This window comes from Pyrgilauda ruficollis, unplaced genomic scaffold (genome assembly GCF_017590135.1).
Source record: "Pyrgilauda ruficollis isolate IOZ18807 unplaced genomic scaffold, ASM1759013v1 scaffold6, whole genome shotgun sequence".
Taxonomy (NCBI): Eukaryota; Metazoa; Chordata; class Aves; order Passeriformes; family Passeridae; genus Pyrgilauda; species Pyrgilauda ruficollis.
In genome coordinates this window covers 17,832,922-17,858,734 of record NW_024527710.1, presented here as the reverse complement: position 1 = coordinate 17,858,734, position 25,813 = coordinate 17,832,922, and the positions used below count along the sequence as shown (strand labels likewise).

General features: G+C 43.3%; 1 protein-coding gene across 1 annotated transcript in view; it reads right to left on the bottom strand.

Moving 5' to 3' along the window:
* Positions 1-25,813, bottom strand: part of CACHD1 (cache domain containing 1) — a 91,242-nt gene that overhangs the window by 36,017 nt on the left and 29,412 nt on the right. Inside the window, exons 3-5 of the mRNA XM_041483210.1 lie at positions 24,125-24,187; positions 15,674-15,822; positions 5,796-5,902 (exon numbers count right to left, since the gene is read on the bottom strand). Coding sequence (XP_041339144.1) covers positions 5,796-5,902; positions 15,674-15,822; positions 24,125-24,187 — 319 coding nt within the window. The remainder of the gene's footprint in view (positions 1-5,795; positions 5,903-15,673; positions 15,823-24,124; positions 24,188-25,813) is intronic.

The following is a 25,813-nucleotide window of genomic DNA, read 5'->3' as shown; positions in this document are numbered from 1 at the left end:
GCCACCAGGATTTCATCGTTCTGGGAGTGAAGTTGTTTTGTACAAAGAGGCTGAATTTCTGGTGTTGAAGTTTTTGTTTTGAGTTACAGAACTCGAAAAATGTAATTTCAAAGTTGACATGTGAACATTCAGTTAAAGCCTGGATGAAACAACTTGTCCAGTCTCATTTTACCAACAACATTACAATAAAGGAGTTTATAATTTAAAGGCTTTGGCTTTTTTAATCCTTGCTATATTAAACTTCTCATTCCTGCAAGGCCACGAGCTGTATTTATTTCCCCACGAGAATATGTGGATTTAAAAGTGTTCATTTTCCCCATAAAACAATTGGTTTTGAAACTCAAGCTCTGCTGTTCTTCCTTTTCACACAGTTGTGCTCATGTTTCCTCCAGTGAGTGTTAGTTCAATAACACCTCCCCAGGGACCACCAATTCTATCCTAACTCTGCTTTTTCCCCCTTTTTTTTTCATTTTCCTATGACCACAGCAGACAATCTCTCTGCAGATAAGCCATGGCTGAAAAATCCAGACTTTTTCTCTTTAAACACATTCTTATTTTCCATCCACTCAAGCTGCAAGAATGCCCTGCAGATATTGCCTCAATTCTTGCTCCTTGCCAGGACACAGTAGATGATTTTTTCTAACCTAAATCTCACTCACCCCAAACTTTCCACGCCCTCAGTGCCTGTAGTTTATTCCCACCTCCTCCTCCCAGGAAAACCAGCCCCTGGACAGGTTATTCCATCCAAATAAAAAGCTGATCCCTTAGTTCTGGACACAGATTGGGAATAAAAGTGGCCAGCTGCCCATGAGGTGGCATTGCCAGGTCACTCCAAAACCTCTGTTCCCTCCACTTCCCCTGACCCCAAATCCTGCTGCAGACTGGAAAAGTTGGGAAGAATTAAGATGACAGCATCTGAAATGATGGTTCTCTCTAGTTATAAATATCTCACAAGGCAAAAAGGACTTTTAGGAAGAAAGCCCTGTGTGATAGAGTTTATAAAACTTCAAAGGGAATGCGATATGATAACACTTAGCACTTCTAGATACCACTTTACATCTTCAAAGCACAGCCAAATCATTAACTAATTAATCTTCAAAGAACAGCACAAACAGTCAGGGGAAAAAAAAAGGAACTACTGAACATAATTGCTCATTATAAAAGGGTTTCTTACAGCCCTCCTCTTTAGCATTACATTTGCTGAGCTGCCGACCTCGGATCTCATCCCACAAAAACCAGAAAAGTTTAATTTCCAGTTCTCCTCTGACAAGTCCCTCCATTAAAAGCCCTCATGGTGAAGAAACAGCACAAAGAAATGTGTTTATTGCACAAGTGAAGACATCCTCTGACTCCCCAGACAGATCTGATCCAGGATTTTCCAAGTCAAACACAACTGCAGCTCCTGTGTTGTCACCAGGAATAAAAGCTCTGCAGCTCAGCCACAATTAACATTCTGCTGGTGGCATGAGCCAGGACAGAGCCCTGCTCAATCCTCAGGACTCTGAAGGGAAAAGAAGTAAAAAACCCTTTCATTTTAAGGAATGGGTCCAGATTCCTCCATTGGAAGGATTTGGAAGGAGGGGTATTAACTCTTCTGCTCAAATAACTCCCAGCCATTTTAACTCAGCCAAAAATCAGTTTAAAATACAGCAATTTAAGGAACATTCCAACTCCAGATATTTTACGATTCTGAGATTTTAAATTATCAACACCTCGAATAAAACAGACAAAATTTACTGGGCAATTTGGTGCCATCTCTGCATATTTCTGGGGAGGAGCACTCTGCCAAAGCTGCCTGACTTGGAACAGACATTTCAGCACTTTGAAGGATGAGAAGGAGAAAGATTTACTGGTTCCCTGTTTATTCAAAAGGCAAAAAAACCTACAAAGGAATCTGATAACATAATGCACTGGCTCTGGGGAAGATTTAATAAATAAAGGACTATTCAGAGTGGTGAGGACAGATCTCTTCATCTAACTGCCCAAAGCCTGTGTCTGCATCTGGAGAATAAAGACTTTCTCCTTATCTGTTTTGTAGTAATGGCTAAAAGTAATCCAGATGCAAAACTCCAACCAAGATAAAACAAACTCTTTCTAACACATGAAAAACCATTTTAAAAGCCACCTAACATCAAGAAAAAACAGTGGTAAAAGTGATATTTTTTAATGCTGAGGAGACACATCTATTTCCTTCTCCCTCCCCTAAGATTAATGTTTATTTTAACTAAAAAAATCCAATAATAATGGAAAAAACAGATTTGAAAGTTTCATGAGCTCCCTCACCCCTCTTAACACCCTGCTCAGGGTGGAATTTGGGGTTGCTGTCCCTGAGGGCTCTCCCAGGCTCTGTTCCTGCGGCTTTGTGGTGCAAATTCTGTTCCCTTCCAACACCTCCAACTTCAGCACTCCAATCCCACTTTTTACTCTGGGCCAAGATTAACATTTCCAGAGCTGAGCTCGAGGTCGAGCAGAGCTGAAATTTATGTTTTGCCAGGAGCTTTTTATAGGCAGGATTATTTAAACTGCAGAACTCATGTGGGAAAAGGGGGGATACTCATGGGAATTTTGCCTTTTATGTGCAGAATGAACTGAAAAACTCATTCAGGAAGACAACGATGAGAACACCCAGATGTACCCACAGTTTTTAAAGCATAAAAATAAGTGAGGCAGAAGTAGTGCAAACAGATATTCCTCCCCAGCTCTGCATGAGGACACTTATGAGAGAAGAAAGAAAATTATGGGATGTGAGAATTTTTTTTTGTATTTGATCACTGTCTTCTTTCAGAGTGGTTTTAGTTTAATGTGAATATTGATTGATTTATTGAGAATTGGCTCCTGTGCACACCAAGGGCTCTGCCCTGAGGGTAACCTCAAAGGTAAGAGGTCCAACAGAAATATAAAATTAAAGAGTTTTAAGACACAGATACACTAATTAGTATTTTTAAACCCCATTTACAAGGTGACAGCATCTCCCCAGCTGGGGGCATGCCGGGGCACTGAGAGCACTCCATCCCTCCAACCAAAACTGCTTCCCACTCCATTTCTATCCCAAGCCAATTCCTGTCCAGCCCATGAACTCTGGGCACACACAGATTTCCTGGCACAGGTGACAGCCCATGGCTACAGCAGCCAGTGCTACAGACACCACCAACACAACACCCTGAGCACAAATGCCCCAAAGACTGCCTACACGTTTATCCCAGAGCCCAATGTTCCTGCAGTCCCACATTGCTCCAGCCTGCCCAGCCCCGAGGAAGGGGCTGACAGCTGGAGAAGAGAGTGGGAAAAGTCTTGTTTGTCCCTGAAATGAATTCTATCAAGGTTATGGACATGGAAACCAAGAAGAAGAGAAGACAAAGGAGGGGCCTGCAGTTGGACCTTGGCTGAGGACAGTGGTGGAGACTGCTCTGTGCCAATGAGCACTGTGGGGATTTGTTGTGGCCAATGAACAAGGATAAACTTCCTGAAAAGGTATAAAAGGTATGAAAGGTATAAAAGACATAAAAGGTATAAAAGGTGTAAAAGACAGCATGCTGTTAAAATAAGCAGAGAGAAGCTTTCTGAAAGGCATGGTGTTCTTCTGTGTCTCAGTGACACAGCCCCACCCCAGCCGTGCCCTGCTGACCCTCCTGAGTGTCCCCAAGGGTCACTCAGAGCCCTGGTGCTGGGGTTGGGCCGGTGGAGCTCGTGTGGCTGAGACGAGGAGCAGGGATGGGAAGGTGGAACTGTCATCAGTCCCAGCTGTGGCTGCCCCTGGATCCCTGGCAGTGCCCAAGGCCAGGCTGGAGCACCAGGGACAGTGGGAGGTGTCCCTGCCAGGGCAGGGTGGCACTGGATGGGCTGTGAGGTCCTTCCAACCCAACCTCACCTGTGATTGATCTCCCAGACTTTTAAACACAACAAGGACCAAGGGTATTCCTTGGACTTCACCTACACAAAACTTCACTAGGTGTGCACCCAGTACCAAATTGTGTTCCTCAAATTAACCATTTCCATCCTGTTTTCCTGCCTCAATCCACTCTTTCCATCCCATTTCTCTTACAGACATTTCCTCCCTAATCAAAACCTCCCCCCAAGGCTGATTCTGTAAAAGGACAGTCAGAGGAGAGTCTGCTGTCAATAAATCCCTGCTCTTACTCTCCCTCAATTCCCTCTCCTCTCCTGCTGCCCTTTCCTGCCAATGCCATGTTTTGAAGGTTCTCCTTTCATCAGGAATCTTTCAAGCCAGAGGCAAGGGAAGAGGAGGCACTTGAGCCTCACTGCTGAGCCACGACAGCAGGAACCTTGAACACCCACTCACTTTATTTCTCTGAGAATTCAAACCAGAAATTTAAATTATGTTTACAAGAAACTGCAATTTATTTGCTTTTCATCACTCAAAAATAAGGAATATTTCTTGAATACTTCATTAACCTCCAACTTCTGCAGTAGAAAAAGATTTTTATTTAATTTAATTAAAAACCATGAAGTGATTCATTGTATGCTTTGCTCTTACAACAGTGACTCTAAACTTGCTTTCAAAAATTATTCTGATTAATTAACAGCTGCATGTGATTTAAACATTATTTTAATGAGTCGTTTGGGTTTGGTTTTTTAATAAAGAGATGAGTAAAACAAAGCCCTGCAAATCACAGTGAGTGAACAAAGAGTGCCTGGCTTTAGGATGGAAAACACCACACAAATCATGGCTTGTCAGGAAATCAGCCTGGCCAGCACCTGCATCCAAGATGTGGGATACCATGGACGGGATGGAAAACAATCTATGGGGACTGCTCATTTGTATATTCCATTGGAATCCAGAAAGCAAAGCTATAAGAAGCTAACAGTAAAGGAGTTTATAAAAATTTGGGGTTCTTTCCCCCTGTTTGTTGCAACAGGGTGAGAGTAGAATGGCAGGGTTGCCACTTCATCAGTCAAGTTAATAAAATAAATCAGCATTTTATTCCAAAAGACCTCTAAAAATGAAAATAAAATAAATCCCAAGTTTGCATTATTCCTCCAAAAGAATGAACAAACGCCTCCCCAAAATGAAGTTCACAAAGTCTATTAATGTTCCCTAATTTGTAACACCGAGCACCATAAAAAGTTGAAAAGTCAGATGGAACAGCTGGGGCAAAGTCTGACTAAACCCAACTGAAACCCCTGTATTAATCCACACTGATTAGGATGCAAGAAAAAAAAAAAAAAAAGAAGAAAACATTGCTGCAGCAGAGGCCCAAAAGCTGAATTTTTCAGGGATAAGTCATGTGTATTTTGGTTCTAAGCATATTTCTAAGTCCTTAAACGTGTTGAGAAAATGCCCTGACAAGACAAAGACAGGAAATATTTTAAGATGCCCTCATATTTGGTCGTTTTTGCATATCACTGCAAAGGCAGCCTCACATGGGCTGAACTCAGCTAAGAAGATCAGAGAAACTTCCCTGTGTGGCCCCTGCAGCAGCTGACACTGCTGATGCCAAAGCAGACAGACCAAGGAAGGAGAAAACCTTGGAAAAAAAAATAAAAAGGAAGAAATAAAAAGTGCAGAAACCACAACAAAATTATCCACGGTAGGCTGGAATAAAATCTTCATGACATTTTTATAAAGTACTTAGACTAAGGGCATTACTGTAGGTATCAGCTTTCAATCATGGAATCTCAAATTAAGAGCAGTGTGACACTTGCAAGGAGAAATAAAAGCTTGTTGCTATGGCAATCAATGCAAATTCTCTGTGCCAAGGAAATGTTCGAGTCTAATGGGAAAAAAACCCTACAAGAGAAGGAAAAAAACCCCAAAGTAGAACTGGGCTGCTCACCAGAATTTAAGTCACGTCCAGGATTGAAGGCTCTGCTGTTGACAGTGGTCGAGAGTCGATCGCAGCTGATGGTTCTGGACACATTGGTGTTGAAATTCCCATCAAATCTGGAAGGACAGCAAGAGGATCAGCAATCAAACATTATTTATTGAACCTACATTTACACTGAAAACACAGCTTTTTAATGTTTCAATGTAAATATTTATAGAAACACAGAGCTGATATTCCCATCAAATATGGAAGGACAATAACAAGAGCAATAGCAATCAAACATTATTTATTAAACCTTTATTTACAATGAAAACAAAATGTTTTAATGTTTCAGTGTAAATAACTATTAATAGTGAGAGATTAGTGTTGAAATTCCCACCAAATCTGGAAAAACAAGAAAAGGATTCATGAAAAGATGATTATGGAATCAAAGAAGGGTTGGAAAGAGCCTCAAAACTCATCCCATTGCACCCCAACACCTCCCACTGTCCCAGCTGCTCCCAGCCCCATCCAGCCTGGCCTTGGGCACTGCCAGGGATCCAGGGGCAGCCACAGCTGCTCTGGGCCCCTGTGAGGGCCTGCCCACCCTCCCAGGGAGGAATTCCTTCCCAATTTCCCACCTAACCCTGCCCTCCTTTGCCATAAAGCCATCCTGCACGTTGTTGTCCCAAGTCCCTTTGATCGCCTGCGCTGTCCTCGCTCTCCTTTGCCAGGAAGAGGAACGGACAGACAGACGGACACCAAGGTCTCCTGTCTGTCCCTGTGCTCAGCCCCAGGCTGAAGATCAGCCTGGGATGCTCTGACAGACCCAGAGCAGCCAAACCTGGAGCTCTGCACGGGCCCATCCCCTCTGCTGGAGCTCTTTGTTGACATTATTGGCAGTCTCCTCCCAGAGAACTTCCCAAGCCCTCTCTGTCGAGGAAAAGACATTTCCCAGGAATGCAGCTCTTGGATGGAGGCTGTGGCTTTTCTTATCACCCTCAAAATGTAACCACTTCAAAATATCACAGCTCTTTCCAAGAGAGCAAAACTGCTGTTGATTTTTTGTTGGCTGAAGAATCTCCAGCCTAAGATTGATTGATAACGGATGGGTTCCACAAAAATTGTGTTTATCTTGGGGCAAACCCAAAAAACTGCACATTAAACATCTCCATCCTAAAGAAATATTTCCGAACACAGCTGAGGAACAACCCCACAGTGAAAAATAATGACTTTTCAGGATGTAAACGGATTGTCCCAGAGCTCCCATCAAAATCTATTAGTGATGGCAACAGGATGCCTTGTTAGCAACCAACATTATTCATTTACTGCATTAAAATGCTTCAACATGCTCCAAAAATCATCCAAGGCCTCAGCTCTTCTCAGGAAGCCACTGTTAGCTACCCACCAGGATGATGAATTTGTGGATGCCTAAATAATCTGCAGGAGAACTGAAGAAGAAACAAAAAAATTCCTGCAGCCCAATCCTATCCCTCCTTCTTACAGCAAAAAGGAAATACAGTTAATGGGGGAAAAAGTATAAATAAAAGATGAAAAACTGTTTTCAGTCCCATAAATTAAAGACCAGACCTTGAGCCTTGAGCAAGAGCTGCCCCAGACTGGGCTAGGTGGGATGTCTGCCTCAAATCTCCTTCAGCTGCTGTTTGCCTTAAAATTGACTTTTTGCATCTTGCAATGGAGTGGTTTTGGTTCCATGGCACAAGGACCTGGAGGAGAGAGCAGCTCCCATCACAGCTGAAAATCAGGCCCAGGAACTGGCAGCACTGTGGCAAATCTACATTGCAATATTTGTCATCATTTTAATGACACTGCAGAATTTTCCATGTGCTTCTAAGTTTCATTCAGAATGCATTATTAATATATTTAAGTATCTTCCCCATTAAAGCCACAAATAAAACCAAAGCCCAGCACTGCTAAGTGGCCTTTCCAACTGATGTTTGTATTCTTAGCTGTAAATACTGGTTTTACCTTTCCTACCATGTTCATACCTTGCACATCTTCCCCTCAAGTTTCAAACTGTACAGACCTTCCCATCGTTCACTTTGGAAAAAGTTAAACACCAAAAATATTTGTATTTTGATATTTGAAGGCAAGCATTGACCAGCACCTTTTCTCTGCACAGAGCAGACAATTTTTACCAGTGTCTCCCAAAACTTTTACCAGTGCCTCCCTCATTTTTCACCAGTGTCTCCCTAAATTCTTACGCTAAAGTCTCCCCTTTTTACCAGTATCTTCCTTAATTTTTACCTCCCTTAATTCTTAAATGTCTCCTTTAATTTTTACCTGTCTCCCTTAATTTTTACCAGCATCTCCCTTAATTTCTACCAGTGTTTTCCTAAATTCTTACCTGTGTCTCCCTAAATTTTTATCAGTCTCCCCTAATTTTTACCAGTGTCTTCCTACATTCTTACATGTATCTCCTTTTAATTTTTACCAGTGTCTCCCTAAATCTTCACCAGCACCTCCCTAATTTTTACCAGTATCTCCCTTAATTTTTTGCAGTGTCTTCCTAAATTCTTACCTGTGTCTCTGTTAATTTTAACCTGAGTTTCCCTTAATTTTCACCTGAGTCTCCCTAAATTCTCACCACTATCTGTCTTCATTTTTACCAGTGTCTCCCTAAATCCTTACCACTATCTCCTTTAATTTTTAGCAGTATCTCCCTTAATTTTTCACAATATCTCCCTAAATTCTTACCTGTTTCTCCGTTAATTTTAACCTGAGTTCCTTTTAATTTTCACCTGTGTCTCCCTAAATTCTTACCACTATCTCCCTTCATTTTCACCAGTGTCTCCCTTGATTTTCACCAGTGTCTCCCACTTTTCCCAGAAGAATGACCACAAGGCCAATAAAAGCCTCTTGAGATTTCACCCAAGATACTTGAGATGACAACACTTAGAAACCCCTCCAAAATCCTCATCAAAAACCCCACACCAAAATTATCAAGCTATAATTTTGGGGTTTTTTTTTCACAGATTTAAAGCCAATAAAAGACATAGGCTGAGATTCACTTCCAAGACAGCTTCCTCCAGCCCATCCCCCTTCTCCCTCTCTTCCTGCTGGATTCCCTTTAATGAAGAAGGGATGGAAGCTGCATCCCGAGGGAGCAAACAGAGCCGCCACTCCCACTTTGATCTGGTCCCCACGGAGCTCCACGCTCCCTGCCTGCCTCCCCAGATCCTGCCTTGATTGACGTTGGCTCTGATGTGCAAACTGCTTTGAACTTCACACATGAAATTCCCATCAGGCCGCGCTCATTTTTATTCTCCTTCAACAGGATTTACGAGCGGGAGACGGGCGAGCGGAGGAGATAAAATGAATTTGCAGGAGCTTTGAATCTGACATCAAAACGGAGCTCGAGTGAGCTCCAATTGGATTTTGCTCGGCCTGAATTTACAGTGTAAATCAACTTCTTTTGTGTGTTTGGAGTTTAGGGAAAAACGAGGGAGATGTGGATAAAAATGGCACTTGAGCAGCTGCTCAGGGCTTCATATTGTTTTAATAGTCATTTTTTCCTTTTCTCTTCATTCTTACTAATTCAAGCTGACATTAATATGCAAATGAAATTACATAAGTTCACTCAAAATTCAGGGTTTCCTTTGAAATTCCCAACTAAGCCTTGTTTGCTTGATTGCAAGGCAAGATTTTAACTCATATTTTACATAAATACTTAAATATAGGGTTCCCACTGCATCTAAACAGAATGCTGGAAAACAATGTTTTTATGAATAAATTCAACCAAAAAAAAAAAAAAAAAAAAAAGCTACTGATGGTTCAGTTACACAATTTCTTCTGGCAAGGCACCAAAGTTGTTCCCATTATTTCAAGTATTCTTGAAAAATCCAAGTATAGTTGCTCTCAGCTGCAAAGAGAATGTACTATTAGAAGGAGGATTCAACTCAGGAATACAAACTATTCCCAACCTCATTTTTTCACAAGAATTTCTATTCCAAACCCCATTTTTTCATGAGGAATTTGGCCACATTAGAAGCAAAAGCAAGAGCCCAGGAGAGAAATTTCCTAAATGCCTGCTGCACTTTATGGACAAAAGCTGCCAAGGCCAGGACTGTGCAGAGTCCCTCCATCTCCTAGCATCCCCTGGGCTGTACTGCAGCCTGAAACTCTGTCAGAACAGCAAATACATCTTAAATTTCATTTACTGTGGCCCCCCCAGTCCTCCTCTGGAAGTGCAGCTCTTCAGGTACTGCAGCAACCCAAGGAACTGAACAGGATTCCTGTTATCTCCCACTCAACTGCTCCAGAGAGGAAAGATAAACACAGAAAGAGCTGTGATAAAATTGAACTGCAATAGCAAATATTTAACCATCTGTTTAAAAAAAAAAAAAAAAGCAAAAACCAGACCACTTCTGAAGGCAGTATCACAGCCAGGGAGTAAATGATTTTCAAATAGAGGTTTGTAAACTCCCTTATTCAAACAGCTCCATTCATGTTTGCAATGCACCACTGCCAAGCAGGGTGTTTTACCAACAAATATTTCTCCATTCCAGCTCCTTCCACAAATTTGGATAAATGCATTCCCTAAGCTCTTATCAGCATAGTTAAATAAAGAGCAAAAACAGATTTCCAGCTGCCTTGCAAGGCAGCCAGAGTGGGAGCATTAATGAACACCAGTGCCCCTGAGCAGATGGATTTTGGAGACCTGGGGCAGCTTCCCATGAACACCCAGCAGTGAAATCCATTTGTGGCCTCCAGGGTAGGAGGGGGATGAAAAGGCACCACACAGGACCCACGTCCAACAAGGAGGAGCAGTGAGGGACACTGGGGCAGCCTCCTGGGACTGCCACTCTCTCCCTGCTCATATTCCACAGAAACTGCATTTCCTTTCTCTCCCACAGCCGAGGACATGAAACGCTGGAGCACGTCAGAGTGATGGGTCTTAAAACTGGATCAAGATCAGCTCAGGAAAGACTTTTTATGTCCCTTTAAAAGCATCATCTGGTTTTTGTTGGAAAAGCTGCAGGAACAGTTGCATTTCCTCACAAATGCATCTGAATAATGTATTTTATTTTCTGGAAGGTGGTCCTCCTGCAGCCACCGCTGTGTTACAAAGCACTGGCAGGTGCTCTATGAGCTCTAACACAACCAACTTCTCTGGCAAACTGCAACTACAGAAAGCCACTTCTGGAAGTCTCCCACAAGAGAGCATCAATCACAACTTCTCCAGAAAAAGACATTTTGTGTAGTGGGTAGAAGACAAATACTCAACCACTACCCACATATCTGACTTACTCTTAGAGTAGAAGGAGTTTGATTTCCTTTCATCTGCAAATATTCACTATAAACCACCTCTTTATCTGCCTGTAGGCATCCAGGCCAGCAACATCTCTATGAATGAAGTTATTCCAGTCATCACTCCCAAGCCAGACCATGCAGACCTGCAAAGGTAGAACCTCCTAATGCTTCCAAACCTGCTTCACAAAACTCATTTCTTAAATTCCTATTTAGACACTTCCCACAACTGACACACATCCCAGGAGTTCCCACTACAGGTACTCAGGACTTTTGATAAATAAACTCTGTTTATTCTTTCCCTCCCTTCTTGGTGCTCCATCAGCCCAATCCAGATCCAAGATTCCCTCAATAGCTGCTGAGGGCTTTCAGGCAGGAAAACCAGGAGACTCCAACTTGCACACAAAGGCTTTTATCCTCCTCAGGAGAAAGACACTTTTAATCGAAACATTGTCTGGTAAATCACCACCCAGCTCCATCGTGATAGGAAATGTCTGGGGACAGCATGAAATCTGCTCCTCATGGCTTATTGAGCAGCCTGTGTTGGTGAGGGACACAAAGGCTCGTTTTTCCAGCAGGGATTTCTTCCAGGATTAGAAGATGCACCTCACTTGACATCCATTTTGCTTATCTCCCATCGGTTTGCTAAGAGCCTGGAGCACTTTATCCAGATTAACTCTGTCTGCTTGGAGCAGCCACTTCCCCAGTGCCTGGGAAAAGGAGCTGGTCCTGGTGCCCAGGTCTGACCCCAGGGACACAAACACAGCCCGGGCGCTTGGGCAGGCACCAATTTCCACACCAACCACGTGGGAAGAGCTGGGAAAGCTCTGCTCCCTGCCTGCCCCTGTGCCATTCCCAGAGCTTGGCTTGGTAGAGCTGAAAATGCCAACAGAGACCTTTGCCTTTGGAGAAAGGATCAGCAGAAACCAAGGGGGAATGTGGGGATTTTGAATGAGATGATTTAGAGGTGGGACCTCTGGGTCACTTTAGATGATGGGATTTATTTTTCTTATCTTCTGCATAGGCAGCAAGGGTGAGTTGGGCTCACATCTTCACTGCATGGCTCAGAAGGTCACAAGGCCTCTAGTGACAATCCTTTTAAGGGTTTATTAACCAATAAAGCACTGCCAACAAGGATATTTATGCTTTTCACCCAATCCCTACATATTTGGTCTTATGGACCCATGCTCCAGCGTAAGCTTTCTTAGCCAATCATGTTATGGCACACAAACCTACAGTGCTGCATCCTAAACTCCTTGTTACCTTTGTAACTACTTTTATTTTTTCTCTATCTTAAACTCTAAAACTCTAAACTTTCTTTTACTGAGCTTAACATGTCCCTGCTTTAAACTATAAATCCACATTCTTGCTTCTAGCACCTCAGTTTGGGAGCCTTTCCCAAGGTCTCAGGTCAAATCCTGGGTTTAATTCTAAGCTTTGGTTTACAGGTCCGAAGTTCCCAGAGTTCCCTGAATTTCGGATTCCAGCAGGGGAACACAAGTCCCTGCCCTGCTCACTGCTCCTCGGCAGCCCCTGCACATGGGTTTAGGCCTGGGATTATTTCCCTGTGCCCAAGCACATTCAGAGGCTTTGGTAAAGCAGCTGAGCGTAATTTTATCAGGAAATGTTTGTTGAATTAAGGCCTTGCCAAAACCACTCGATAGCCACCAACTGTGCTGCCTCATCCACTTGGGTTTGCATATTCCAATTCATTTCTTTTCACCACTTTCCAAACCAAGGCAGCTCCATTGCACAACCCTGCCTTGGAGGGGGCACAAACACACAACTGCTGGTCTTACACCAGTGAAACCAGAATATTTGGGGTATAAAACAGCAACCAAAAGCACAGTCAGGCTGAGAATTTTAATCCAGACTGGAATCACATGGAAACTCACTCTTTTGGGCTCTTCACTGCAAGAGCCAACACCACGTAATGGCAATAAAATAAATATTGCTTTCCCTGTCGTATCTCACTACTCATTAAACAACCAATTTAAATGCCAGGTTCGTTTTCTAAACCAGTCTGTGATGTTTTCTATCATTTATTTATACTCACCAGGTGTGGAAATCTCACAGTTTATCCCAAACAACATGAAAAACCAACGCTTGGATTTTCAGAAGAAATACAAGCAAACTGATAGATAATTTTCTTAATGGTAACAACAAATACAAACTGAAGTCAGCAATCCATTTAAAAAAAAGAATAATAACAATTTAAAAATCCTTTCCCTGTAGAACAGTTCATCCTTCCCAAGTTAATTTTTTCCTGCAGCATTCCCAACTCAATGTCAATAAATTGGACAATAAGAGGCTGAACACCATGGGACAAACAGCCTTAAACACTGTGGGGAAAATTTTCAAACCTACCTAAAAATACCTAAAAAACCACTGTAGATATGCACTTCTGACACTGTTCTTGCCCCAAATGTTTGCTCAAATGAAGAGGCCACATGAGGAAACAGCCAGAAAAAGAACACCAAAAATAAAAATACATAAAAATACCTAAAAGTACTTGAAAATACATAAAAATAGTATGGAGATAATGCACTTCTGACACTGTTCTTGCCCCAAATGTTTGCTCAAATGAAGAGGCCACATGAGGAAACAGCCAGAAGAAGAACACACAGAGTTCAGGAGCTGTAAGACAAACATTTCACAACCCTCCAGAACGAAAACCACAGCCCTGAGGACTCAGACATGGCCATGGCACAATCTGAGGCAAAGGATCTCATGGAAAAAGTGATTTTCACAGACAAATCTGGGTCTTTTTCCACGTGACCTCTTCTGCAGCAGCAGTTAATAAATACTTTAACCAAAAAATTATACTTATTGTTGCTTTAACACCAACATTAAACATTTCAAACACCAAGGATAAGCTGATATCAGCAGCAGCACATCCAATTTAACTTCCTGCAAGTGCAGACCCAGCTAGTCCACAAATTAAACATGGAAGAATTCAAAATATGATCACAATATCCAGGGGTATCGGCTTCTTTCCTGATATTTTACCTAAAATGGGGAATCTCCCAGAAATGCAATGCCATGGGAAAGGAAAATGAAAGGAAGAGCAGATGGGAGAGGCAGAAAGGGGAGAAAAACTGAAATGATGGCAGAAGCATTTAGACAAATCAGGCAATGAACAAAGCATGGAGCTAAAACTTGGAAGTTTCAAACACAAAATACATTTTCACTTTTTTTTTTTGTCTTGCAGATGATTTCCCACAGACAGCACTGGGTCCAATGGTCAGATTAGCCTCAACCAGGTCCTGCAAAGGACCAGAACATCCTGCAGCTGGTAAACTGGTCTGGGAGGCATTTAATTATTGAGCCAAGCAACTAAATGATGAGAATCACACTGTAGAGCCTGAATGAGCTGTGCTTTGCCCTCTGCTTTGCCAGCTGTTTGTGTTCTAAACCTCTGACTGGGAAGGATTCTTATGCAAGCTCACCACAGGTAAAGATATTTCTGAAGGACTTCCAAGCTATGAAATTTTGGAGGACAAAGTGAAAAGGAATTCACTGAAGTTCCAGACTAAAACCAGACTTCTCTTTTTAATGAAAAATGAGGCCACACTGATAAGGGGGTGATAAATCCCATTTCTCCTTCCCCTCAGCCCTTGCCTGGAAGGTGTTCCTGGTGATTCCTACATGGATTTTGTGATCAGAGGGCAGAAAGGTTTTTATCCTCAAAGAATTCCTGACCCTTTTGTCCACACTGCAAACAGCCTGGATGTGGCAGCATTTTCCACAGGCACCTCATCCAGCAGGAACTGCACAGAGACTCCAAACCTGTGTTCTTGGAGTCACCTGATGACCCAAATTACCTTCCTCCCTCTCAAATGTGTTTAAATCAGACTGAGATAGAAATAATAAAAAACAGTCTGTAATCAAGGTTTGCATAAATGAAAAGTTACTCTTGTTCTTTTCAAGTCCATATGGAAGTAAATGTTTAAAACGTTCAGCATTTCAAGAAAATTACTCCTCTTTAATTGGAAAAATCAGGGCTTTTATCACACATTTCTACAGCTAGAAAACCCAAAGAAATTTCTGCAAATATGCAGCACAACAGAAATTATTAAAGACAACCAACTGCCTGGATTTAGCCTACTCAAAACTCCTGTACTTAAAACCAAACCAAATGGAACATGAACAAATGCAGTTTCCAAGAAATGGACTCGATTTCATTAAACCTCTGCTATCAAACAGCAGCATGTCAACCTGATTAAACTGGAGCACAGTGCTGTTAGCATGTGATGGACTGACCAGCTCGTGATTTTGGCTACTTCAAAGGAGAGGAAAAGGTCCCATGACCAGCCTGAGGAGAGTTATTCAGGGCAAGCAGTGCAAAAACAGTGTCTTGGATCTAGACAGACTCTTTTTGTACAGAACACTATGAACAAACTTTCTTCCTTTTATTGCTTCCAGCTGATTCCCAGCTCTTGTTTAAAGCCCATCATTAAACACTGGTGTGGGAGAAATGTAGAAGAAGATGAGGACAAGATAAGAGGCACCTTTGGAGTTTTGCCTTCTCCCTTTTTACCAAAACCAGCAGAAAACTCAGGCTATTTTGCAAAGAAACCTTTGTTTTCTTCCCAGATGAAATGAGAGCATGAGGAATTCCAGAATTTCATACTCACTCCATCATGGACGGGGGGATGGTGCAGCAGTCCTGGATGGCAGTCAGGGGTGAGGTGAGGTGAGCAGTGTATGAGGCTTCCACGACCTGCTTGTTCCGATTCACAACGTCCAAGTAACGGTTGAACTTCTCACGGATTTTTTTTGCCAACTGAAAAAAAAAACATAAGGAAATTTGAAATCAACCCAGTTTCTCTGTATTACCCCATGCCTTAACAAGCAATTAAAACCTGTGTTAAAGACAATTGTTTTCTGATTTGCTCATTGTGTTTTTATTTTTGTGGCTTAAGCAAGAAATCAATTAATTAATATTGGCTGCAGCAAGGAAACTATATAAGAAAATAAAATACATTTACCTTCCAGCAATGGGTGCTTCGACATAGTTTTGCATGTATGGAAAGTGTGATTTCCATTACACAAACTTTCCTTTCACTAAGAACTGACAGCTGGATGTGACACTGGTGTTTGCTCCAAGGCCTGACAGGGATGTGATGGAGAATAAACCAGGCCACAAGTGAATTTATTGAAGTTCTATACATGGACACTCCAGGAAAGCCCAAATAATGGTGTTAAAAATGCCTTCACTCTACAGAACTGCTACTGCTCCAAGAGCCAAAAGGAAATCTCCCACTGATCCAAGGAACCCAAATAACCCCAAATACTGCCATGAATATTCCTCTGCTCCTCAGCAGCCTCTTCATCAGGTGGATCTGTGCAGAAGTATTTCACCACCTCTTTCATGGAGATTTGGGCAAAATAACCATCCCAGTTTTGCTTTTCTGCTGCATTCCCTGCTGCTTTCCTGGGAGGCTGAGCAATGCCTGGGTGGTTTCCTCATCGATCCAGAGCTCGCTGTGCCTACTCACAATCCACAGCTTCAACCACAAACTGAAAAGTCTCTAACTGATGTTATACTATAGCAGCAAGAAAATAATGACAAAAGTACCGCACCAGTGAAATTCCTCCTGAAGCCTTTTGTTGTCAGAGGGACTCCTTATAAATCAGGACAAGGTTTAGAGGTGACACTGTGATTTGTAAGAGCCAATTTTGCTCCTTTCAGAAAGTAAAACAAACAGGTTGTGGCCCCTCCCATGCAATTCTCAGACCATTAAAAAAAATTAGGGTGGCTCACTTTGAAAATAGCAAATTGGGTACTTCAGCCCTTCTTTTTAAATGCTTCTGAAAAAAAATTAAAAGAAAAGTAAAATTAGTGGGTTTTTGCTGGCAAATACTTCCAAGCTGGTGTGATCTGAGGGCTGGTGGTGCCTGTGCCCTCTCCATGCCAGGCAGATTCCAGGCACTGGGAAGGGCTGAGCCTGCTGGGACACATCCCAGGCTGTTGGAATGACTGTGCTGTCACAGAAGAGCTCATTTGTGTCCCTTCATTAGGCACTTCACAACGAGCCTGGCTAATGACTGCCAAGGAAAATGGGAAAGGAAAAATCTGTGGCTGCTCCTGGAGCAAACGTGACAGTGAACACAGTTACCAGGAGGCATCAGGTTTTACAAGGAACATTTGCTGAGATTTTCACTCCTGGTCTTTCATCGAAGGCAGGAATTGATGAAGTGGATCAGGATTTTTTTTTTTTTTTTTTTTTTGCTCTGCATATTCTGCATCCCTTTCACACCAACCAATTATATATTTAATAACTAGCCAGACACATCCCAAATGAAAGAATCATCTCTTAAGCAACAGACAGAGGTGTTGAATAATCAGAAATACTGCTTTGCATTTCTGCGAACTTCTCCAGAGCTAAATCAGCTCCTCAATCCACAGCACTCCTCTCTCCTGCTCCTGCACACCCCAAACCCTACAGGGATGATTGAACAGTGCTGCTGCTTTTGTGTGCTGGCAAACAGCCCTGGATTCTCCAGATCCCTGCACTAACAAATGTCTCTCCTAACTCTCACCAACAGGCCGTTTTGTCATGATTTACTTGGTTCTGTGAGGCAGGAGGCCTCCCTGATAACAGCACTGCTCTGCCTCCCTGCTCCAGGGAATGCTGTGGCTCCGTGACAGGTCTCCAAGGAGCACAGGTTTAATAGGACCCCGCTCAAATGACTTGCAGAATTACACCTAATTAGTTCTGTGGAATGATTTATTGCCAAGGCACCAGAGGACTGCTAACGGGCTCCTCCATGTTAGACATCCAGCACTATTAAATTGTTCCCAGTTGTTAAGATAATAAGCTGTTGGGGAGAGCCTTTCCTCGTTTCCAATAAACTTTATTTTTGTCTGGCTGTACCCCTCAAATGTGTTTTTAGAAGTGGATTCTCCTGGATTTGTTTAAAACCCACCATTAAACACTGGTGTGGGAGAAAGGTAGAGGAAGATGAGGACAAGGTAAGAGGCACATTTGGAGTTTTGCTTTCTCTATTTTTAGCCAAAGTAGCAGAAAACTCAGGCTATTTTGCAAAGAAATCCTCATTTTCTTTACAGATGAAATGAGAGCATGAGGAATTCCAGAATTCCATACTCACTCCATCATGGATGGGGGGATGGTGCAGCAGTCATACAGCACGAATTGTGTGTGTTCTCAAACAAACACAAACCAAATTTCCTAAATCAAAGCACTTAGATTTGGTGGGTACAAAGTTCTCCTCTCAGGCTGGGCAAATGAAATGCCAAGGTAAACCAGATATTTGAATCTGAGATTTCTTTGGTTTCCCTACCTGAAATCAGGAAGAGGGGAGAGAGCTGAAGTTTGCTGAGCATCATTAGCAGCCATAAAACCATCACAGGGCCCCAGAACAAAAGGCCTCTGGTTTGGAATCAGAGCTGCTCTCTGATAAATGAATGCTGTTCAAGCTGAGGGTTCGGTGTTGATGAGTTTTCACCTTCTAGGTTGAACGATAAAAGCACCCCACAGCCTTTGAATTTCACCCTGCTGTGCCGAGTCTAAAGATCTGACAAATCTGTTTTTCAGAAGATCCTGTACTTCAGAAGCTGACAAAAAGCAAATGCTTTGTTCCCAAACTGCATCTCCCATGGAAAAGCCTCTGAATGGCTCAAAGTCACTCCGTTATTTTTCTGAAACGGGATCCAGCGCCTCGGTCGGGGTGGGGAGTCAAGTGCGTGTCAGCAGCGAGGGATCTGAAACCTCCCAGAGCTCCAGACACCATTCCCTGCCCACAGCTGGAAGATCTGACTTTGTCTAATCTAAAGAACTCTAAAAATATTGCCCTCTGATACCAAGACAATGCTCGCAACAATCTAAACCACTTCAAAACCAGCGAACTCAATAAAGTCACCAAGGACAAGACGATCCAAAAATAATTTTCTGTTGAAAATTTCTTCAAACCAATAAGCTATGATAAGAAACTGAGGGTAGCACACCAATGAAATACTAGAAACAAATGGTTCTAATTAATCAAACTGAGAAGCATCACCCAGATGAAGCCTAACAAAACAAAGTTTTCTTCCATAGCTGGGCTTCACTTCCCTCCCAAACTTTATTTCCTCTGCAGGGTGATGCACTCAGCTGCTGGAGTCTGTCACAGTAAAAGCTGCAGGCTTAAATCACCTTCTCCTCTTTCTAAATAAAAACCTGAAGTTTTTATCCAGCACATACCCTGCTTTTTTTAACCTGCCTGAAGCTGGAGAGCTGCTGGATGCTGATGGATGCCAGACCCACAAAACCTCCAAAGTAGAGAAAAGAGAGATAACAAATAATGAAAGGACAGAAGACTGAACTATGAAACCATGCTTACGTAATTGTTGAAGTATTTTTAAGGCAAAATGGAAAACTGCCCTCAATCAGGCACAGGAAAGGGGCAGGGGTGTCCCACACCTGGGTGGGTACCAAGTGTGACAGACATTTCCTGCTCCCACAGAAATCCTCCAATTCACCCATTTTAATGAAGACTGAAATAAATCTGGATACCTTCAGATTGACATAAAATATTATTATCCCACACAAAGTGCTCTTTGCCTCATCCCAAAAACAACATCAAGGGGAAGCCTCTGTGGGCGTTTTTCGTATTTCTGTGTTTTCTCCTTAACTTTAATAAACAAAACAATGAGCAGTGAGTGCTCTCTGTGAACAATGCAGCCATTAGCCCTGTTTTCCCTGGATTTCCTCTGGCAGCTGACACGCAGCCAAAGCCCTTGGGTTTGCAGACAGGTTGGACTGTAACACCTGTTTCTATTACTGCAGCACCCCTGGGTAATGCACTTCAATTGTCACCATCTCCACTGACAACCTTTCATCACAACATCACTGAGCTCCTCTAATTTTCCCAGAGACATTTCCCTCATTTGCATCGTTCCCCCGAGCTTTTTTTTAAAGCTTCTTCCCCCTCAAAGCTCCACAGCTCTGAAGTCTTCCCTTTGCAGGGAGCTCTGAGGGAAAGCAGAGCTCCAAGGTGAGGTTTTATTTCAGGCTGTAGCTTGAAAGCCAAGGTATTTTTCATGTTTCCAAGCCTGTATATAAAATATGCATCAGTGGGGTTGACAGGCAGGGATGCCAGGACGGACTCACAGCCAGGGATTTAACACTGTCAAGCTCCTTGGAAATGATTGCTTACACATGGAAGAGCTGAGTTAGAATTTTGAGGCTTAAATTCCCTCTGTAAACCAGAAAAATCTGGAAAAAAGCACCTCTCTCCGACACCCACCAAGCATTCATCCTGCTGCTGTATCACAACTGAGCATCCACGGGTTCCTAACCTAGGAAACTTTTAATGTTCATTTATTTTCCATCTGCATGGCTCTTGAAGGAACCACTGGTTTTGTACCAACCCTGAAGAGCCCGAGGTCAGCAGGGACATGGCTCAAGGAAGTACCACAGAATCACCTTCAGCTTTCATCCCACACCTCTGTTTTAAAGGATTCTAACCATTCATGGAATCCTGGAATGCTTTGGGCTGAGAAGGACCTCAAGGATTATCCTGTTCACCCCATCCTGGGCAGGGACACATTCCACTATCCCAGGCTGCTCCAACCTGGCCAGGGACACTGCCAGGGATCCAGGGGCAGCCTCAGCTTCTGTGGCCTTCCCACCCTCACATGGAAGAATTTCTCCCAGAAATCCCATCTAAACCTCCCCTCCTTCCACTTAAGTCCATTCTCCCTTGTGGAAAGTCCCCGTTCCTGCTTCTCTGGATGACACTGAAAATATATTTCATTATTGCAACCAGGATGCAGGAAACCACTTTCCAGTGTGCACTTTGTCACGGAAACCAGCACTCATTTGAGGTTTTCTACTGGCCAGTACCTTTGGCAAAGCTTCCCAAGACTTATTCCAAGGAAGATGTTAAACAGGATGCACAGCAAAACCTAGAGAGAGGTCACAATTCCTGAATCATTCTGGAAGTACATTAAACACACAATAATTGCCTTTTATTGTGAGGCTCACAATTCATTAATGTGTGTGAACACACCACTTCTCACAGCCAGGGAACGTGCTGTGCTCAACAGCTAAATGTAATTTTTTCAGCACATTTCAGATCTATTTCCTCCCCAAAGACCTCTTTGCCCAGTCCAAAACCAACCAAACTAAAAATCCAACCCAACAGCAGCATGGCCTAAGCTTTTCAAGCCTTTTCTCCTCAAAGCTGGTCAATCTACTCCTGCTTGAGAGCACTTCACCCTCTCTCCTGTGTGGAGCCCAGATCCCTGCTCTCCACATCACGGAAAGCAGATGTCTGGCAGGACACTGAACACACACTGACTTCCTTGACATTAGCTAATGTAGATTTTCCCCTCATAAAACTCCTCCTGTCCCACTTTATTTACATCACTAACTCACAAAACTGCATTCTCATATCATATGAGAGTTCTCTGATACTGAAATAACTCACAGGGAAGGAATCCAAGTTAGTTTTGGCCATTGCCATCCCATTTTTAATAACCTATTCAAAGCAGAAAAGTTTTATCTGTCAGGTACAACAGTAATTCTATAACTGCAGACCTTAAAAGTGTAACCAGTTCAATGCTGAGAGGTAAAACTGCTTCTTGTGTGGCACGAAGAAAGCCAAAGGTATTGAACAGTTAGGCCTGAAGGCCAACAGCTGGAATCTTGCACTTTTTCAATAAACTGAGAGTCATTATTTACATGGTTTGGTACAAAAACCCAGCACCCCCACAACAATGCAGTGCTCTGCCAAAAAAAAAATCCCAACTGACATAAAACTGTCATTAATTGCCTTTGGATATCAGTTGCTATGAAAATGTTAATGAATGAGCAAAGCAGAAATGAGATTTCTCTGGCAGGGGATTTCATCTGCTTACATTTGTTTGCCTTTGCTCAAGATGATCCCATTCAATGTCCTACTCTTATAAAATTCAGGTTCTATTGCTGGGGATTCATTAGGGTTAAAAGATCTGGTTATTAATGAACCAGAAGTGCTCAGTTATTCTTCCATCCACTTCACTGTAGAGCTTTTAAGCACAGTAATTACACTTTAGCAGAGCCTCGTTTTCTCCCCTGACAGCTCCAAATCCATCACCCCACCTCCAGTGTTTGGACAGCTCTTTAAATCCACTTGGGATGAACACAGACATCTGCTCTGGGAAACAAGGACTGTCTTTTCCTCAGTGGAGAATCCGCAGCCAGGACTTCAAAGAAGTTTTAATCCAGTTTCTTGGTTTCCCAAAAACAGTTTTGCCTTTCAAAAGCCATCTGATACATCTGATCCAGCCCACATGGCCCTTCTGTGGTGCACAGACCACCCAGAAACACTCCTGGAAATGCTGCCCTACACAACACAGAGCCAGAGAGCCCATCCTGAGGGATGCTGGGATGGTTTGGGATTGAAATTGTTAAACTCAGGTGACAATTACATTCCCATGGTCTGTCTGTTTGCAAGCACCCACCTGGGCATGCCTGCAGGGAAGCCAAAGCCTCCAAAAGGCTGGGGAAGGGTCTGGAGCCCCAGGAGAGGCTGAGGGAGCTGGGAAGGGGCTCAGCCTGGAGCACAGGAGGCTCAGGGGGCCCTTGTGGCTCTGCACAGCTCCTGACAGGAGGGGACAGCCGGGGGGTCGGGCTCTGCTCCAGGGAACAGGGACAGGAGAGGGAATGGCCCCAGGCTGGGCCAGGGGAGGATCAGGGTGGATTTTGGGAATATTTCTTCACAAAAAGGATTCTCCAGCCCTGGCACAGCTGCCCAGGAGTCCCCATCTCTGGAAGGATTTAAAATCCCTGTGCATGTGGCACCTGGGGACACGAGGTGGCCTTGGCCGTGCTGGGGAATGGTCTTAAAGGTCTTTTCCAACTTGAAAGTTCCTTATCAGGGGGCCCTTGTGGCTCTGCACAGCTCCTGCCAGGAGGGGACAGCCGGGGGGTCGGGCTCTGCTCCAGGGAACAGGGACAGGAGAGGGAATGGCCCCAGGCTGGGCCAGAGGAGGATCAGGGTGGATATTGGGAATATTTCTTCACAGAAAGGATTCTCCAGCCCTGGCACAGCTGCCCAGGAGTCCCCATCTCTGGAAGGATTTAAAATCCCTGTGCGTGTGGCACTTGGGGACACGAGGTGGCCTTGGCCGTGCTGGGGAATGGTCTTAAAGGTCTTTTCCAACTTGAAAGTTCCTTAATGATCCCATCTGAACCAGCTGTGCTTTGACTTTTTCCTCAGTAAAAAAATTAAAGAAGACTGGAAATGTCACCATTTCCAGGAAGCACAACTTGGAGAGTTAATTATTTCTGTATTTCAGGAGCAGTTTGAATCCACATGAACATGCTCTGGGAAACCACAGTGGGGATACCTGCAGGGCTGAACTGCAACCCCCTCTTCCCCAGGGAAAGCCCCACTCTGAGGAGCTTCTGGTTTTCCTGAACACTGAAACTGGTTTGATAGGGGTCTAGGAAGGTCAGGTTACTCCTGAAGGTTGAGCAAGTCCATGCTTACACTGGGAAGAAAAGCTGGTTCTTTGTTCCATTTCTTCAACCAAAACCCATCACCTTTACCACAAACACTACTGGGACTTTAATTTCTGAAAGAATAAAACATTACCTACTTGATATGTTTGAAAACTGATCCAAAATTAATTTTAAAAATAGACACATGTATTAAAACGCAAACTGCCCAAGTATTATCTCAGTGTTAAACTGAAGAGTTAAATGTTGAAATGTGTTCCTGTAAAACCCCACAAAATTACAAGCACCCCTCAACCACACCTGTGATGCACCAGGCTGTCCCATATTTCCACATCATAATAATATGAATGGGTTTACTTTGAATTTGAAATTTAAGAAGAGACACTTCCAACATGAAAGCCTGACAATTAATGGGAGTTACTTCATGAGGGCCCTTTTGTTTCCAAGGGACAGCCCCACACCAAGCAGATGGAAAGGCTTTGCAAAATTCTCAAAAGCATCATCAGCACATGCAGCCCATCCCCATTTCCATCCTATTCCTGCCTGTAATCTGAGGTTAGGAAGGGGCCACAAATGCAGAGAGAAAGAACTCCCTGAGCTCACTCTGCCAGTGGAGGTGAAGGGTTTTGGACTCACCTGCTGAACTTCGCTTTCTCCATTCGATATTTTCTCTGTGTACACGAAGGAGTTGAATATCCTCTGCAAGAAAAACCAGAAAGGAAGTGAGAGAGGCTTTTTGGTCATCAGTGTCTCAGGAAAGCAGCTCCAAAGGGTGGATGGGTGAGGAAATGGGGTCAGAGAAGGGCCTGGGGACTCTCCCTATGCCAGGCTTCCCAAGGGGAATCATGTCTCCATGTGGGATCTGCATGCAGAGGTTGAACTTGGAAGGCAAAGACATAATAGGGTTTTTTTTCCAAATATCTCTTTATTTACCAAACTGACATAAGGTGCTAAAAATAGTTCCACGTGCAAACTATGACCCTTCTTTTGCTAAACATTCAACCCAATATAACTACTTTTAAAAATACTTGTTTCCAACTAAAACATGAGAGCCTGGGAGCCAAATTTAGTATGTGGAAAAGACAGATGAGACCCAAACTGAACACAACCAGATTAACCTCATTAATAGCAAAAAAAAAGAGATGTATCAGAATATAGAGGTGAGAGCTGTGTCCTCCTGTGGGAAGTTCAGTTCCCAGGGGGACAGGTGACAGCCATGCTGCCATCCCTGTTTACAGACACAGAGGAAAAAACACTCAGCACCTTGTTCTATTCTGCTTCCAGACTGAAAAATAAGACTGGAAGGATTTGGGGTTACACCAACAGCATTACTAAAAGGTTTGCCTGATCACCTGAGCTTCTCTTCCAAGATTTCTCACTGCCAAGTGCAGCTTTCCCCTTGGGGACAGTGGGGCCATCCCCACTGGAAAATGTACAATATCCCTAAAATATTCCTTTGCTCTCTTAACAGCAATCAGTGGTATCAATAGCTGTAATAGCAATAAATGGAGGTTATTTAGGCTGTCAAGACACTTCTCCAGGAGAGCTGGGGTTTCACAGAGGGGATGGGTCCCACTTCTGTCAGTGCTGAGTCACACACACGGCACTGCATCTGGCCAAGGACAGGGATTCTTAAACACCCTGGATTGCATTATCAGCACTAACAACTGCAATTACTAAAAAGTTTCCATTTCATCCAAATTCATCTCCCTGACAGCTCTTGGAGTCCACAGCTCCAAGGGTTTTTTGATGCAGGTTCAGCTGATTCCCTCCCAGCAGTTACAGGCAGCAAAACCAGCCTGGAAAATCCTTTGGTGTGCTCCCCATCCCTTCCCCTTATCCCTCTCCCTCCTGAGGACTGGAGGAATTTCAAAAATGTGAACTCTTCATTCTGAAGAAGCATTTGGAAGGGCAGCAATAAATCTCCTTGGCTTACAAGGCTCAGAGAGCCAAGAAGGGGGGGCAGGGGAGGGGGAAAAAAAGGTTTCTACTCTTAAAAGCTGCCTGTACATCGAGACTTCATCAAGACCTTTGTTTAAAGTTCTGCTTGGGTACTTTAACTACAAACATGTTGGCTTTTTTCTTCCCTCCCTCATGAGATGAAAAGATAACTTAAACATCAGAAGGAAATACATTAAAGCATGTCATTTTGATGCAAAATGTTTTAAATGAATTGAATTTTTCTGTCCACACAGCGTTTAGTGTGCAGACATCAAAAGGAACGAGGAGGAAATCAACTGTCAGCTCCTGAGAATGGAGCTTTCTGTCCCTAACACAAAGCTGACCCTTCTTCCACCCTTTTCACGTGTAGCCCATTTATGAACT